General features: G+C 42.1%; 1 protein-coding gene across 1 annotated transcript in view; it reads right to left on the bottom strand.

The window, feature by feature from the left end:
- LOC128687481 (uncharacterized) overlaps positions 1-19283 on the bottom strand; it is a 97738-nt gene that overhangs the window by 42802 nt on the left and 35653 nt on the right. Inside the window, exons 8-17 of the mRNA XM_070084070.1 lie at positions 16507-16702; positions 16028-16153; positions 12543-12657; positions 11290-11515; positions 9481-9642; positions 9049-9152; positions 7720-7931; positions 7297-7531; positions 6952-7111; positions 5922-5999 (exon numbers count right to left, since the gene is read on the bottom strand). Coding sequence (XP_069940171.1) covers positions 5922-5999; positions 6952-7111; positions 7297-7531; positions 7720-7931; positions 9049-9152; positions 9481-9642; positions 11290-11515; positions 12543-12657; positions 16028-16153; positions 16507-16702 — 1614 coding nt within the window. The remainder of the gene's footprint in view (positions 1-5921; positions 6000-6951; positions 7112-7296; positions 7532-7719; positions 7932-9048; positions 9153-9480; positions 9643-11289; positions 11516-12542; positions 12658-16027; positions 16154-16506; positions 16703-19283) is intronic.

Here is a 19283-nt window from a genome sequence, read left to right as displayed (position 1 = left end):
CCAGTACTCGGTGAATCTGCATCGATTCTTCTCACCGAGTTAACAACTTTCGTCAACAATTGCCTGGCTGGGCGAATCCCAGAAGAAATTAAACCTTTCTTTTTTGGAGCCTCACTATGTGCTTTGAAGAAGAGGGACGGGGGAATCAGACCCATTGCAGTTGGAAACACTCTTCGCCGTCTCGTTGCCAAAGCAGCAGTGAGAAACATTCGCCTAGAAGCTGCCACTTTACTCCAGCCACACCAACTGGGCTTTGGGGTCTCTCAAGGCAGTGAAGCTGCAGCTCATGCAGCAAGGGCCTACATCAGGGACCTACCAGAAGACAAGGCCATAGTCAAACTTGATTTTAGAAATGCCTTTAATATGGTGAAAAGAGATGCTGTTTTGCCAGCTGTTCGGGTTCGGTTCCCCAGTCTCTTTCCCTTCATTTCAGCCGGCTACAGCAAACCCTCAATTCTTTTGTTTGGAGAACATGAAATTCAATCATCAGAGGGTGTTCAGCAGGGTGACCCACTCGCTCCACTTCTCTTCTGCTTGGCAGTAAGAGAACTAACTTCCAGCCTATGCAGTGCACTCAATATCTGGTACCTGGATGACGGCACTCTGGCAGGTACTGAAGAGTCCCTTGTGGGGGACCTACAACTGGTGAAAACACAGGGAGATGACTTGGGACTCATCCTCAATCCCTCCAAGTGTGAAATCATCACAGCGAACCAGGAAATAATCAATGCTGTGTGAAGAATCCTCCCGGAAGTCTCAACTACAACTCCGTCCAACAGTACCCTCTTGGGGGCACCGCTGGGTCACCAGGCCATCGATACTGTCCTCAGGGACAAATTGAATGACCTGATGAGAATGGAGGAGAGAATAAGTGATCTTGATGCCCATGATGCTCTGTATCTCCTCACAAGGTGTTTTACTATGCCAAGACTCACTTACTTCTTGAGGTGTGCACCCTCTTTTGACAACCCAACACTCGATGAATATGACGCACACCTGAGATCAACTTTTAAGAAGGCACTGAACCTGTCACTAGAGGATGAGCAATGGGATCAGGCAACCTTCCCAGTGCGACTGGGAGGTATAGGGGTGCGTAAAGCAACGCATGTTGCTTTACCTGCTTTTCTGTCTTCGTGTTTGGCTTCCAGAACATTAGTCAAGAAGATAGTTCCCAAACGCTTGAGAGACTTGGTAGGAGCTCAAGACCCCAGGTTTACTGAAGCAGCGATTCGGTGGGACACCCTTACAGACTCCTCCAGTAGACCAGCTCCTCCCAAACAGCACAAACAGTCCCACTGGGACAAACCGATCATAGAAAAAATCGCCAACACAATGCTCTCCAATGCTTCAGGAAAGAACAAAGCTCGTCTCCTGGCAGTGAAGGCATCACACTCAGGAGATTTCCTGTTAGCTGTTCCCAATTCCTCCCTGGGCACCCGTCTCGACCCACAGGCCATTCGGATTGGTGTTGCTCTTCGCCTAGCCGCCCCCATCCTCACCGAACATAGGTGTATTTGTGGCAGGGCGACAGCTGATCAATTCGGACTTCATGGTCTCGTGTGCCACACAGCAGAAGGGAAGTATGCCAGACATGAGGAGATCAATGACATAATAAAGAGAAGCCTCGCCACAGCCCATTGCCCAGTTCAACGGGAACCCCAAGTACAGAGGTCTGATGGAAGTCAAAAGCGTCCTGATGGAGCCACTATGCTACCCTGGAAGGATGGAAAGCAGATTGCATGGGACTACACCTGTGCTGCCACATTGGCAGACACCTACTTGCCATACTCTGTAGTGGAAGGGGGTGGAGCTGCCAGCCACAGGGAGACCCAGAAGATCCGAAAATATGAAGACCTTCCCCCTTGCTATAACTTCATTCCAATAGGGTCGGAGACCCTTGGATATGGGGCAAGTGTGCTCTAAAGTTCCTCAAAGAGCTGGGTGAAAAGCTCATCATAGAAACCAAGGACCACAGGGCGACCAGCTTCCTCTTTCAGAGACTCAGTGTTGCGATCCAGAGAGGAAATGCCTGCAGCATTCTGGGCACGCGGCCCATCGCAGGGGAGCTGGATGAAGTATTCGAGATGTAGCTCTGAGTTACCCACGTTGCTTTACTTTCTGTTGTATTTTTGTGAATGTTTGGCCAATGTATTTTGTCTTTAAATAAAACATACTTGAAATATAGGGGGTGGTAGGAGAAAATTCTCAAACAGCTTCAGGAAGAACCTTGAGTTTTCCCTGAAGCAAGTTTATTCTTTTCTCTGAGGATGAGGGTCCCCAGGACAGTTCCAAAGGTGGTACCTCCTATATTATATATATATATATATATATACATATATATATATATATATATATATATATATATATATATATATATATATATATATATATATATATATATATATATATATTTATATATATATATATATATATATATATATATATATATATATAAATATATATATATATATATACATATATATATATATATTTATATATATATATATATATATATATTATATATATATATATATATATATATATATATATATATATATATATATATATATATATACACACAGTGGTCCCTCGTTGTTCGTAATTAATCCGTTCCTGGAGCCATTACTAGAAACGAAATTTACGATTTACGAATCAATTTTCCCCATAAGAAATAATGTAAATACAATTAATCCGTTCCTGACACCCAGAAGTATTAAAACAAAAAAATTTTTTAACATGAAATATGCATGTAGTACATAAACAATACAATGGGAAATGATGAATGAAACATTAACAGCATAACACTTACCTTTATTGGAGATTCTTCTTAGTGTATGGGAGACTGGAGGAGGAGAGAGAGTGGATTGTTTATAGTTTGGAAGGGGAATCCCCTTCCATCAACACCTCAGGTACCATTTGCTTTTCTGGGGTTGCTTCTCTTCTCTGTTTCTTAATGCCACTAGGACCACCTTGAGAGTCACTGGAGTCCTGTCTCACAAAATAAGTGTGGAGAGAGCTCTGTTTCTGGCGTCTCTTTAACACTTCCCTAAAATGGCCCAAGACTTTGTCACTGTACATGTTGCCAACCTGGCTTGCAACAACCTTGTTAGGGTGATGTTTCTCCATAAAGCTTTCCATCTTACCCCACATAGTAAAAATCTCTTTAATTTCTGAAGAAGGCACCTTCTTCCATCTCTCTTCCTCCTCCTCTGCAGCAAGATTCTGAGCTGTGATGTGTTGCTCTTTCTGCTGAAGCTCTTGCAGCTCCTCAGAGGTGAGGTCTTCATTGTGGTCTTCCACCAATTCTTCCACATCCTCCAAACTCACATCCAACCCCAGGGAACTCCCCAGTGCCACAATTGATTTTACAACAGACATAGGCTCATTAGAGTCAGTCCCAAATTCTTCAAAATCCCTCTTGTCGACACAATCTGGCCACAATTTTCTCCAGGCAGAGTTCAAAGTCCTGGTAGTCACTCCCAAGCCTTATCTATAAGGGTTATGCAGTGGAGGATGCTGAAGTGTTCTCTCCAAAATTCCCTTAGGGTCAAGTGAGTGTCTGTGGTCACAGTCAAGCACATGTGAAACATTGCTTTTGTGTAGAGTTTTTTAAAGTTTGCAATAACCTGCTGGTCCATGGGTTGGAGGAGAGGAGTGGTATTCGGTGGCAAGAACTTTACTGTGATGAACCCAAACTCCTCGAAAATTAGGTCATCCAAGTTTGGAGGATGAGCAGGTGCATTGTCCATTACTAGCAGGCACTTCAGATCCAATTTCTTTTCCAGGAGATACTCCTTCACACTAGGGCCAAACACTTCATTGAACCACTCGACGAAAATTTCCCTCATGACCTATGCCTTACTATTAGATTTCCAAAACACACACAATTTACTCTTCATAACATTGTTTTTCCTGAACACTCTGGGATTTTCAGAATGGTACACTAGTAATGGCTTCACTTTGAAATCCCCACTAGCATTAGCACAGAACATTAGCGTCAGCCTGTCTTTCATAGGCTTGTGTCCTGGCATTGCCTTTTCCTCTTGTGTAATGAAGGTCCTCTTTGGCATTTTCTTCCAAAAGAAGCCTGTTTCATCACAATTGAACACTTGTTCAGGTTTCAGTCCTTCAGCCTCTATGTACTCCTGGAATTCATGCACATATTTTTCAGCCGCCTTGTGGTCCGAACTGGCAGCCTCACCATGCCTTACCACACTGTGTATGTCAGTACGGTTCTTAAATCTCTCAAACCAGCCTTTGCTGACCTTAAATTCACTCACTTCACCACTATTTGCAGGCAATTTCTTTACCAAATCTTCATGCAACTGCCTAGCCTTTTCACAAATAAACGAAGTCATAAGAGTATCTCCTGCTAATTGTTTCTTATTTATCCACACCAATAATAACTTCTCAACCTCTTCCAGTACTGGTGATCTCATTTTTGTCAGCATAGTTACTCCCTTTGCAACAACAGCATCCTTTATTTCATTTTTCTTGGCCACTATGGAACATAAGGTTGTGTAGGGTTTCTTATACATCCTGGACAGTTCGGCCACACTTGTACCACTTTCATATTGTTCAATGATGGTTTTCTTAAATTCAATCGTATTTCTCACCTTCTTTACCACAGGCTTGGCACTAGGAGCTTTCTTTGGAGCCATGGTAGCTTATTTAGTACTTGCAAGCACTAAAATAAATGGAATATTATGAAATATTTCGCTGGAGCACGTGAGGGGACCTTCACTCACTGGTAAACAATGCCAGACTGGCTGCCGCCCTGGCTCGTTCTGGACGAACTACGACTCGCGAGTCAACCTATGAAAAGCGAGTCCATGTTTATACAAAAATACCTCTATGATTGGCGAATTTTACGATTGCTGGGAACTACGAAAAGCGGGGGACCACTGTATATATACTATATATATATATATATATATATATATATATATATATATATATATATATATATATATATGTGTGTGTGTGTGTGTGTGTGTGTAATCAAATATAATTCAAGGAAGGGGAGGGCAGTTCCAATTCTTAGAATCAAGAACCCACTCAATAGCCTATAAATAAAATAAAATATTTATTTCTTTGCTAAGGTTACAATGTATGTTTATATATCATAATATGATTGAAGCAAAGAAAGTCACTATCATGCCGAGGCTAAAGTCTAGACAACTGAAGAGTGGTAGAATACAAATAGTCAATATTTCACTCTATTATTAATATGAGGTAGTACAATTAGTGATACATACATTTATAAGTCTGTAATAATGGATTAACAGCTAAGGGATGATAAAATATTTGGAGGAGTTGCTTTGAATTTGGTTAGGGTTTAGCATGGTGTGGGTATGTTTGTTACTGAGAGATGATATGATTTTTGAGTATGGTCCTAAACTGATTTGTGGGCAGGTTACCTCTTGCTGTTTCAGGCAGAGAGTTCCAGATATTAGGGCCCTTTTTGCACAGTGTAAGATGGACACGAGGGATCAGCTAAGGATGATTAATGACGACCTCACATTTCATCAAATAATGAGTAAAATATTAGAACTTATACAAAGAAGTAAGAAAACTTGTTTTTCATATTTAAAATTTCCATGTTGATAAGAGAAGAGGATTATGATTGAGTTAGCTCTGAGGTCGGTGGTATCTTCTTCAGATTACATCAGATTAGGATGCAATCTGAAGGAGTCCCTCGGATGATGCGAAAGGACTCCGGGTTTGATTTTGGGGCAGCTGGAGACGTGGGTATGCTTCTGATATCTTCTTGACCCTGTTCACCTACCAGTAAATAAGTACAGTGTACTTGGGTGTTAGCAGACTGTTACGTGTAGTATCCCTGAGGGAAAGAGCAGTACGCCTTAGAAAGGGCTGTTAACACCCTGTTAGACAGGTGCTAAAAAAAAAAAGGTGTTTACCCTGCGTTTGGCTTTGCCTGCGAGGACCATCCTGAAGCGTGAAGAACACGCTCCCAAACACAGCAGCAACACTACTCCCTGCAAAACAACACAACACACAGCAATGCATATGTTTCGCAACATGTTTATGTAACACATCACTCAGTACTGCATATGCTGTCACAGTATGTTTATGAAATACAACACAACATTCTGTAGGACTACTAATTATGCTCTCTCAAGTTGGAAATGTTGTAATTTATTAATACTGTAACCTTACTTGATTAGCAGAATGTTGGGCTACCGTCCACAGGCTGGGTATGGGGTATCTGCCCTTGTGGGTGCACCATCAAACTATCCAGTAAATATGATGTATATTATTGTAATGCGACCAGCACTCATCAAGCATCATGATAAATGAAACACTTGTTCAATATTTGGGTATCTATTCTGGAAATGTTTCGCCAGCTAGTGTCTTCCTCAGTCCAGTGCAGAAATAGGGAGATGAAAAACTTGAGATAATTAGTCCTACAGCTTGCAGTCGATGTGTTCAGTCCAATCTGATTGACTGAACACATCGACTTCAGGCTGAGGGACTGATTACTTCAAACTCCTCCTCATCTTCCACCTAATCTCTGCATTGGACTAAAGAAGCCACTGGATGGCGAAACGTGTCCTGAATAAAGATACCCAAATGTTGCACAAGCGTCTCATTTATCAACTTGTCCTGTTTTCTAATCCGTTTATTTACATCAATCCTCATTACTGGCATTTTCAATTAAAATTCGTTACTTTAAAAATTTAATCAAAGCTTATGCTAATATATAATGCAAGTTGAATTTCCAATCAAATAGGTCGCACCACCCTTGGACAGGCACCTAAGTCAGTACCTGACCAACCGGGCTGTGGTTCGTACGTCAGTTTGCGTGCGGCCAACAGTAACAGCCTGATTGATCAGACCCTGATCCACCACGAGGCCTAGTCTCAGACCGAGCCGCGGAGGCGTTGACGCCCGAAACCCTCTCCAGGTAAACCTTAAAATTAAACTTACCATCAAGCCATTTAGGATTTGAAAGTAGGGATAGAAGTCTATCTGTAAGTCGAGGTGAAGGTAGGACACCACACCAATACTCCAGGTCAGCGAGAAGTAGACGGCAAACAAGGACGCTCCTAGACTGAAGGTGCGGTAGTCGGTAATGGATGGGTTGTTCCTAGAAAATTCAAGGGTAAAAGTTTTGATTACCTTTTTAAGGAGTTATTGATAATTACAGTAAATGCCGAGTTATTTTGTATCAACAACAGTTGGATTTCTATACATCTGGATAAAGCAAACACTTAAGTGTGTGTCTATAATAATCAAGTGTAGTATCTCCGGGCGGGGGGAGTGAAAGCTAACCTAAGGGAAGCAGTGTGCAGGTTGAAGAAAATGACGATGGCACAGAAGAGGCCAACGCAGCAGAATGCCACTTGTGGGCTGAAGAATAGCAGCTTGGGAAAGTTGCTCCATGATATGAAGCAGCGAGGATCATTTCCCAGGTCTTGGAGGAAGAATGTGTAGGCGCACCCCACGGAGATAAGTGTTAGACCCACGCCCACACACCCGTACGCCTGCAGCCGGCCACCTATGATGCCTGTTTACCAAGTTACCGTGGATTAGTTATCATGGATATCAATTATCATTGACAATATAAACAAGTAAGCAATGATGCAGTAAACAATCTATACAATAGTTGTTCTTTCATTTTGATCCTCTGGCTACGCAAACATGTTTACACAGTGGCCAGTTCTCTAAAAAAATCATTCATACTTGCAAACTGACCTGAAGTGACACAGTCGAAGGTAGCATGGCCGATCATAGCTACGTAGGCTCCAGCACACAGGTACAGGAAGTGGAGTAGGGTACCGACGGCTGTACACATGTGTCTAGTGTCCCTTACAGAGTTTAGGTCAGTCAGCACCATAAAGACACTGCCAGCCAGCAGCACCAAAGCTAGAGTCACACCCATTAAGTGGAACTGCTCCTTCAATTCCCTGTACAACACGCTAGTATTACTTTCAGTTTGTTACTGCATTTCATACCGTATTTTCCGGCATATAAGGCGACATAAATATCATAATGGTAAATCTTAGCTTGTCAATAAAGTTAGGAATCCTTAACCTGTAAATAGCTTGTCAATAAAGCTAGGGATCCTTAACCTTGTCAAACCCTGTGTAAAAAAAAAAAATTGTAATCATATTCAAGGGCTGATGACTACGCTAAAGCGTAACCCAAAGCCTACCCTGACCTGGAGTTTATAAGGCGCAAAGTGATGTTCCAAGACTTTTTGTGAAAAGAAAGTGCACCTTATATGGTGGAAAATACGGTACTTATTATTTCATCTTATACCTGCTACTCTACCTCATTCTTGTTACTCCACATCATACTTATTAATCCAGGTGTTACTTGGTTCTTACTTGATGTTACATCATACATATTATAATCAAGGGGGTTCAACTGATTTTATTATTTACATCATACATAGACATTGCTACAAAGTGGGTGCAACAATGACTATAACACAAGGTTGTCACACATGGTATAACGCACAATTTTAACAGAAATAGATTAAGACACGCCAGATTGATAGAGTTCAGCCAGAACAGGATGGGGGGGACTGCATATTTCTAGACGTCACATAGATGGCAACTTGGTGAATTAGAGAAGCAAACTGAAGTACGAATAAATGCATGAACATGGATATGAAAATATCTGAAACATAAAACAAAGAAAGATCAGAATGGGAGAGTGTAGTTAGTGGAGTTCTCTAAGAATCAGTGTTGGGTCCCATACTGATGCTAGAGGATCTGACTACGAGAACTCCGACGTATTCATATTTGTGGATGATACAGAAATATTGAGGAGAATATAAAATGAAAAGATTGAAAGAAAGCTGCAGGAAGACTAGGTCAGACATCAATTGCTTACTGATTACTGTTACTGATGAAGGAAGGAAGGAAGGGGAAGTATAGATGGATTTCACACAGGGAGTTCAAAAACAGGTAAGACAAATCTGCTTTACTTCAGTTAGTGTGGCTAAGAGATATTTAGCTTCCCCCACAACTAACTCATATAGGTTAAAAGGTTAGCTGTGTTAAAAGGTTAGCTTACCCGGAGAGGGCGACGACGAGGATGAAGAGGAGGAGGCAGGCAGCTGAGAGACCGTAGAAGACATACCTCAATGTCTGCAGCCAGGATGGCTCAGTTGGTATTGACTGAGGAGGGAACACAGCCATATTATGACTTCCACTAAGATGCTTTATTGTCCCAAGTTTATTAAATAAATGAAAAAAAAGTCGTACACTCTACATTTTTGTTTGACTTCACTGGGTTATCCTGGGTCAAATCTAAATGGCATTCTGTATCTGTGATCATTACAACTTTATGCCCTGACGACCATTGCCAGATAATTATATTATATACCCCAAAGCCTCAATAAAAATTGACTTACCTACTTATATTTATTTTACATCTAATGTTTATGGTAAGAGTAGTTATTTTCCAATAACTTTTTCTTTCGTAAAGGGCTTATAAATAAATTACCATAGTTTGAATCGTCTGGCTGAGGACGGCGTACATTCCTGTTTGTTGACACGCACACTTGGTGTACTGAGGGTTAGTGTACCAGATACGACACCCAGACGGATCCCATCCACCAGCTTCACCGACGTCTGGGTTCCACCACACGCAGTACCGGGTTACTATCTGTATATAAGAATAATAACAATTATTATTCTTTATTATTAGTTTTACAAGTACATTACCTCTACTTCGTATACAAGCCTAGCTGACGTCAATGATATTCTAAATAGAAAGCCCATGGTTACGCAGAATTTTTGGGAAAAATTAAGTTAATTATGTCCCCAGGATGCGACCCACGCCAGTCGACTAACACCCAGGTACCTATTTACTGCTATGTGAAAAGCGACAGCAGGTGTCTTAAGGAAACACGCCCTAATGTTAGAATAGCTTAAGCCTTAGGTAAGTTAGCCTAGCGTAATTCATAACTCTTCTATGTGATTTTTTTTAATAAAATCTGGACGACGTTCCGGGTGGTCATGGCCCATCATCAAGCCATGACTCCAAGAGACAATGCACTTTCAGAAATCAGGTCAGGGAAAAAGGTGGTGGATATTAAATCTGAGAGTTCAGACAGAGCTACACAAGATGGGCCAGAGTATTTATAAGAGTTAAAATTAAGTTAGGTCATTTTAGGTTTGCTTAACATAAGCTAGGTCAGATTACCATGGAAGTTAATTGATATAGTACACAGCTATGCTAACTTCATTATTTCTGATATATGGAAACCTTCACCATAAAATTACGGCATTAATGTAATGATATTAATAGTTACTACCACTAATGCTACCATAACTACTACTACTACCCTTGACGAATGCTGCTTCTGCAACAGTTACATCTATGGCAACTACTACTACTACTACAACTACTCTTAAAATACCTTGTGCTAGCTAGCACTCTACAACTAGCTATTACTCAACTTATGTAGTAACAACAATTGCTTTGATAACTACTAGCACCATTGTGGAATACAATAACACGGTCAACATCCACTACTACCACTACTACACCCACTATTACCACTACTACATCCAGTACCACCACTACTACACCCACTACCATCACTACAACACCCACTACCACCACTACTACACCCACTACCACCACTACTACACCCACTACTACACCCACTACTACCACTACTACACCCACTACCACCACTACTACACCCACTGCCACCACTATCACACCCACTACCACCACTACCACACCCACCACTACTACACCCACTATCACCACTACTACACCCACTACCACCACTACTACACCCACTACCACCACTTCAACACCCACTACCACCACTACTACACCCACTACTACCAATACTACACTCACTACCACCACTACTACACCCACTACCACCACTACTACACCCACTACCACCACTTCAACACCCACTACCACCACTACTACACCCACTACCACCACTACTACACCCACTACCACCACTTCAACACCCACTACCACCACTACTACACCCACTACTACCACTGTTACACTCACTACCCCTCCCACTACTACCACAACCTCACTAATACACGCACTACCACTACTATACCCACCACCACACTCACTACACCCACCACTACCACTATTACACTCACTACCCCACCCACTATCACCATAACTACACCTGCTACCACCACTACTACTACTCCACCCACTACACTCACTACCACCACTACTACACTATTACACCCACAATCACACCCACTACCACCAGCGCTACAACCACCACCACCACCACTACCAGAAGGTACCAACACTTACATCAGTGGAGGAGTTCGAGTGGAAGAGAGGTTTTCTCATGGTGAACTGGGAATGCCGGTGCATCAACGTCACCAGTACTGGTGAACTGCTCAACATGTTGGGGTCAGGTTCACACTTGGGCATCTTGGGGTTGACTTCTCCGCTGGACTGTAGCACCTGGTCCGCGTTGAGCGTCACCCCGAGCACCCGTGAGTCCAGCTCAATAACTGCTGGTGTGTCTAGTATTCTGAGAGGGGAAGTGAGGGGAAGTTTTAAGGTTATAGTGTCTCTATCATGGGGTTCATTATTATTATTATTATTATTATAAGAATTATTATTATTATTATCATTATTATTATTATTTTATTAATTTTTGGGAAGCACTGGGTGAGGCTGGATACACCGTCCGTTAACTACTAGTGAAGCTAACTAACTCTGCTCACCTAATTCACATGAGCTCAGCGAGAAAGTTAGTTAATTAGTTTAATGTTTATTATGCACCCCAGACCCATCCTGTGGGTGGGAGTCAACAGATTATAGAGGTACATTATGGGTCCAGGAACTGGGCCCCTTTGTAACTTGCGAGTTCATTACCTTTGTACCTTGTTCAGCTATCAGCGAGAGAGCAGAGGAGATTTTCTTTCTCTCTCTCTCTCTCTCTCTCTCTCTCTCTCTCTCTCTCTCTCTCTCTCTCTCTCTCTCTCTCTCTCTCTCTCTCTCTCTCAAATAAAAGCTGTGGAATAAGCTGAATGAGTTACCATCTCTTTTTTTTTCCTTAAACAGGCTGGATGTTATAAACTAACTTTTATCCAGGATCTGAAACGCACTTAGGAATCTGGTAAGTAGTGATCATCCGTATTTTTTTTGTTTTGTTTTTAGATGGAGAGCCTAGCTTCGATATGCTTCATTCATTAGAGATTTGCCGGTACTTCCGGCCCGGGTCTTCTCCAGATGGTGACCCGTCGTTCGATATGCTGGTTAAGCAGATTCTTTGAGTATCTCTGGCAGGTTAAATCACTACAACCAGATGTAGACCAGACTAAATGCAAACTTAGCCTGATGGACAAATGTGTTGTAGAGGTCTGAGCTGCTGTTAAGTTATACTATGAATTAAGGAAAGATCATAAACTTCATCTTAGGAAAGCAGACAAAGCAAATGCGACAGTAATTATGGACAAGGTAGATTATAGTGGATAAATAAACATGATATTGGGAGACAGGGAAACTCAGGCGCCTCGTAAGTCTAAGAAAATGAATATAAATGTGAGACTTACTCTACGTTCACTTTGAGTGGAACCTGCAGGACGTTATGGGTGTTCTCGTATAACATTGTTATGATGTTGATTGGTCGTTGTAGGCAGCGACGGTCAGCGAATATATCACCGGTTACTGAAACACAGAAATATAGTAAGTAACACCGGGACGGTAACTGAAACACAGTAACACCAGGACAGTCACTGAAACATAGTAACACCGGGACGGTAACTGAAACATAGTAACATTGGGACGGTCACTGAAACACAGCAATACAGTAATACCGGGACGGGCACTGAGCTCCCACTGACTTCCCGGACGAGGTCAAGTGTTTGCTGAATCTGTTGAACAAACGTTGTAAAGCCATTGCTTTACCATGTGAGAAGATGGGTATAACGAATTTGTTGTCCCATCGTATCCCACTTGAACCTGGTACCAGACTTATTTATATACCTGCGTACAGAATGCCTCATTCACAAGTAGCTGTCGCAGAAGAATTGATCAGTCAGATGCTTGATGATGGTGTTATTGCACCTAGTAATTCACCCAGGAATGCGCCCTTGATCCTAGTACCTAAGAAGGACGGTACTTGGCTCCCAGTGATTGACTTTATGAAGTTAAATGCGAAAAAAATTCCAGATCGCTTCTCACTTCCTGTACTTGGTGACCTTTTATATAACACAGGAGATAACAAAGTCTTTTCGACCCTGGACTTGTTACAAGGGTTTTGGCAAGTCCCTCTATACGAGGACAGCCAAGAGCTAACCGCATTTTCCACTCCTACAGGTCATTATCACTTCCTCAGTATGGCTTTCAGTTTGCGATCTTCGCCTATCACATTCTTGAGGCTCGTGACTAATATCTTTAGAGGCTTCATAGGTAACACACTTATGGTGTACTTATATGATGTGACTGTCGTGTCAGAAGACGTGAATATGCACTTGAAAAGATTTGATGTAGTACTTGGTAAACTTGAAGAAGCCAATTTAAAGATCAAACTGTCTAAATGTCAATTTTTCAGATCAGAAATCAAGTTTCTTGGTCACGTAGTCACTCCTAGAGGGGTTACAACTGACCAAAGTGAAGTAACTGCAGTATTAAATTTTCCATCTCCCAAAACTGCTGATGCCGTAAGATCCTTTGTGGGTTTAGCAGGTTTATAGATCTTTCACTGCTAATTTTTCTTCCATAGCTGCTCCTCTAACTGAGTTGCTTAAGAAAGATGCTCCTCTCGTTTGGACCTTCCCTCAAGAACGAGCATTCCAAACTCTTAAAGAAAAGCTAACATCTGCTCCAATTTTGAAATTTCCAGATTTTTCTAAGTCTTTCTATCTGACAACTGATATGCTAGTTCAATTGGCATTGGTGCCGTACTAGCTCAGAAGACCGATAACAAGTACAACGCAGTTGCATTTGCTAGCCGAGTCCTTACGAAGGCTGAACGTAATTATACAGTAACTGAGCAAGAAGCCTTAGCAATAGAATGGTCTTTAAAGCACTTCTGATTCTGTTGATGTCTTGACAGACCATACTCCAATGATATCTTTATTCCAGAACAAACAACCTATTGGAAGGTTAGCCAGTTGGACCTTGACAATCCAAGAGTTCAACCCTACCTTTGAACACTTACCTGGCAAGTCAAATGTAGTCGCAGATGCTATATCGCGTCATGTTAGTATAGTAACTGCAGACCCTCCATTTAACTGCCGAGGACGTAAAGAATGCTCAAAGAACAGATCCCATGTGGTCTGGTGTGATTCGATTCCTGCTCCAGGAAGTTCTTATTCTGACTGTGAAGTCACCAGCACTCATCAGTGACTTTGTCATGAACCAAGAATTACTGTGTCACACAGCCGAGCTAGGTACTCCTAGCAGACGGGTATACCAGTTAGTAATTCCACAGTCACTAGTGAATGTAGCCTTATAGCTAGTTCACGATGTGCCAGGTGTTGCACACCCTGGTATGGATCGTTCTGTAAAACAAGCCAGATTGAAATACTTTTGGCCTCGTATGGCCAAAAGTATTTCAATCTGAGTATGTTAAGAAATGTAGTGTCTGCATGCTACAGAAAGACAATGTTAATCATCCTAATCCAACTACTAGCAAACCATGGGAAAGAGTTGAGCTAGATCTGTTAACTAATTTCCAATGTTCCTTTCAGGGCAGCAAATATCTGTGTGTTATGATAGATCATTTCACCAGATATTGTGAGTTAGTTCCTATTGCAGATAAGACTGCCGAGACAGTAGCTACAGCATTTAAAGAACGCATTATCTGCAGGTATACCACTCCTAAGTCCCTAGTAACAGATAATGGAGGTGAATTCTGTAATGAGATTCTTGAAAATTTGTGTACCTTGTACAAGATCTCTAAATCCACCATTGTTTCTCATCATCCTGCCAGTAATGGGTTAGCGGAACGAACGAATAAGAGAGTACTTGATGTCTTGAGAGCCACTATCAACCCCAACAGTGAAACTTGGGATGAAATTATACCTGATGTTCAGTGTGTAATAAATTCAGCTTACAATGTTTCTATAGGTGGCACTCCACATTATGCATTGTATGGTGTAGATAAGCGTTTGCCTTATTGAGTTGTTATATTCTAATCCAAAGCCAAATTACCACCCTGATGATTTCATAACAACTCGTACCAGCTTAGCTCAAAGTGTTTTTAGAAGAATCCGTGAAGCACTTCATAAATCAACAGTAGAATTTACAAGAGTCACTAATACTCGAGCAAAGCCGTCCAAAATTATAGTAGGTTCGAGAGTTATGTTGATTAACTTTAACAAAACGTCTGCAATGCCTAAGCTTGATCAGAAGTTTGTTGGTCCTTATCGAGTAGTTGAGCATATCAATGGAAATAAGTATAAAGTTAGAGAAATTAGTACTGCTAGTTACTGCTAAACTAAGGCTAGGCTACGAGTATTTCTGGCAGTACTGTTGTTACTGGTAGAATATCACTGGCAGTATGGTTTGTATGGAGATGTCAGTGACTTATAATGCAAAGTGTGTGGACAGAGACAGGACCATACACCGGAACGTTATATCTTAGTGGCCAAAGATCCAACCTTCCAGAGAGATCTCCATGCAAACCTTACAGGATATGGCAGAACACCTCATTGCTAATGCTGTCTAAATGAAATAATTGTAAAATATGAAATAACTAATATTTCTTTCTAGTGATGTAACAATGCTCAGTGGGGTCTGACAAAAACCCATTGTGACATCTGTAATCCTAATTTTTGCGTTACCGCTCACATCATTAGCTATGATGCATAATAAACTAGCCGCTCAGGAGGCACAGATAAAACTGAGTCAAGCACCTTTAAACAAGTGGTTGGCGCTGTCATGGCCCACAATATAGGCCCATCAGCTACCCTACACACACATTTATAGGTTCCTCACCAACGAACGGCGCATCTTACAGCAAAGTCTCGTGTCTGATCAAGGAATCCAGATGAATGAACACACAAGGAACACGTAAGTTATGATTACATACCTTGCACCTTCTCTCTGGGTTGACCCCAGGATTCACTGAGGTAAGATTGCTGGGTATACACAGGTGATGTAAACCCGTTGTCCATAGAACTCAAGTCATCGATTGATAACTTGTCCAGCTGCAGATCTGAAGAACAAGAATGCAAAGTAAGAAACAACAAAAACACTGAGGGAAGATAAAAAATCATACCAGTTTGCCTCTCATTCAACAGGCGCTGCAGAATCCAAACATGTTCAGTGCTTCCCCATGAATATAAATATTAATAATAATAATAACATACTCCATCACACTGGATGATTTTTCCTGTCACCCTCCACAACACTGGACGGTTTTCCTGTCATACTCCATCACACTGGACGGTTTTCCTGTCTTTCTCATTACTTGTGAAAACAAAACGTCGTGAAAACGTTAGTTTTACAACAGACATTGATAACGTAATAAAAGGATGATAGTTTTGAAGGATATCTGGGCTGACTTACGTGCATGTTCCACGGTTATGTGGACACCCATCCTAGTGGTGCCATTGTTGCAAGACAGAGCCTCAGCAACTGCCATTAAGTAAGGTTCTAGTACTTTGCAATAGTAAAGTGGATCTTGGCCTGTCTGTGCCTGGTAAGCTTCCCACTCTTGCTTCCTGCTGGTGTCCATGAGATTGCTGAGGGCTGCCACTAGACCCTGCAAGATGCAACATTGACCAGGATACATATCGTAAAAAGCATACATATATAGAGTGGAATACTGGAAAGGTATACAAAAGGTAATACGTGCTATATTGACTTTACATCTTAAAAAAAGTGTGTGACCGACACTGACGACTGGACAATAAACTAGCCACTTCGGTGGCAAAATCTAAAAATCTAATCTAACTGGAACACCACCAACACTACTCTGCTGCTGTAAATACAAACACTGAACACTGGAACACCACCAACACTACTCTGCTGCTGTAATTACAAACACAGAAGACTGGAACACCACCAACACTACTCTGCTGCTGTAACTACAAACACAGAAGACTGGAACACCACCAACACTACTCTGCTGCTGTAAATACAAACACAGAAGACTGGAACACCACCAACACTACTCTGCTGCTGTAAATACAAACACAGAAGACTGGAACACCACCAACACTACTCTGCTGCTGTAAATGCAAACACTGATGACGGGAACACCACCAACACTACTTTGTTGCTGTAATTACAAACACAGAAGACTGGAACACCACCAACACTACTCTGCTGCTGTAAATACAAACACAGAAGACTGGAACACCACCAACACTACTCTGCTGCTGTAAATGCAAACACTGATGACTGGAACACCACCAACACTACTCTGCTGCTGTAACCACAAGCACTGAAGCCCGGAACACCACCAACACTACTCTGCTGCTGTAACTACAAACAGTGAAGACTGGAACACCACCAACACTACTCTGCTGCTATAAATACACACACTTAAGACTGGAACACCACCAGCACTACTCTTCTGCTGTAACTACAGTTAGTGAGACTGGAACACCACCAACACTACTCTGCTGTTGTAACTACAAACAGTGAAGACTGGAACACCACCAACGCTACTCTGCTGCTGTAACTACAGTTAGTGAGACTGGAACACCACCAACACTACTCTGCTGTTGTAACTACAAACAGTGAAGACTGGAACACCACCAACGCTACTCTGCTGCTGTAACTACAATGAAGAATATAACACCACCAACACTACTCTGCTGCTGTAACTATAAACAGTGAAGACTGGAACAAGACCAACACTACTCTGCTGCTTTAAATACAAACAGTGAAGACTGGAACACCACCAACACTACTCTGCTGCTGTAACTACAAACACTTAAGACTGGAACACCACCAACACTACTCTGCTGCTGTAACTACAAACACTTAAGACTGGAACACCACCAACACTACTCTTCTGCTTTAATTACAAAAAGTGAAGACTGGAACACCACCAACACTACTCTGCTGCTGTAACTACAAACACTTAAGACTGGAACACCACCAACACTACTCTTCTGCTTTAATTACAAAAAGTGAGCACTGGAACACCGCCAATACTACTCTGCTGCTGTAATTACAAACGCAGAAGACTGGAACACCATCAACACTACTCTGCTGCTGTAACTACAAACACTGAAGACTGGAACACCACCAACACTACTCTGCTGCTGTAACTACAAACACTGAAGACTGGAACACCACCAACACTACTCTGCTGCTGTAACCACAAGCACTGAAGCCCGGAACACCACCAACACTACTCTGCTGCTGTAACTACAAACACTGAAGACTGGAACACCATCAACACTACTCTGCTGCTGTAACTACAAACACTGAAGCCCGGAACACCACCAACACTACTCTGCTGCTGTAACTACAAACACTGAAGACTGGAACACCACCAACACTACTCTGCTGCTGTAACTACAAACACTGAAGACTGGAACACCATCAACACTACTCTGCTGCTGTAACTACAAACACTGAAGCCCGGAACACCACCAACACTACTCTGCTGCTGTAACTACAAACACTGAAGACTGGAACACCACCAACACTACTCTGCTGCTGTAACTACAAACAGTGAAGACTGGAACACCACCAACACTACTCTGCTGCTGTAACTACAGTTAGTGAGACTGGAACACCACCAACACTACTCTGCTGTTGTAACTACAAACAGTGAAGACTGGAACACCACCAACACTACTCTGCTGCTATAAATACACACACTTAAGACTGGAACACCGCCAATACTACTCTGCTGTTGTAATTACAAACACAGAAGACTGGAACACCACCAACACTACTCTGCTGCTGTAAATACAAACACAGAAGACTGGAACACCACCAACACTACTCTGCTGCTGTAAATGCAAACACTGATGACTGGAACACCACCAACACTACTCTGCTGCTGTAACCACAAGCACTGAAGCCCGGAACACCACCAACACTACTCTGCTGCTGTAACTACAAACAGTGAAGACTGGAACACCACCAACACTACTCTGCTGCTATAAATACACACACTTAAGACTGGAACACCACCAGCACTACTCTTCTGCTGTAACTACAGTTAGTGAGACTGGAACACCACCAACACTACTCTGCTGTTGTAACTACAAACAGTGAAGACTGGAACACCACCAACGCTACTCTGCTGCTGTAACTACAGTTAGTGAGACTGGAACACCACCAACACTACTCTGCTGCTGTAACTACAAACAGTGAAG

The sequence above is a fragment of the Cherax quadricarinatus genome, chromosome 11, assembly GCF_038502225.1.
Source record: "Cherax quadricarinatus isolate ZL_2023a chromosome 11, ASM3850222v1, whole genome shotgun sequence".
NCBI classification, from domain to species: Eukaryota; Metazoa; Arthropoda; class Malacostraca; order Decapoda; family Parastacidae; genus Cherax; species Cherax quadricarinatus.
Note: the sequence above shows the minus strand (reverse complement) of the source record. Positions and strands in the feature narration are given on the sequence as shown.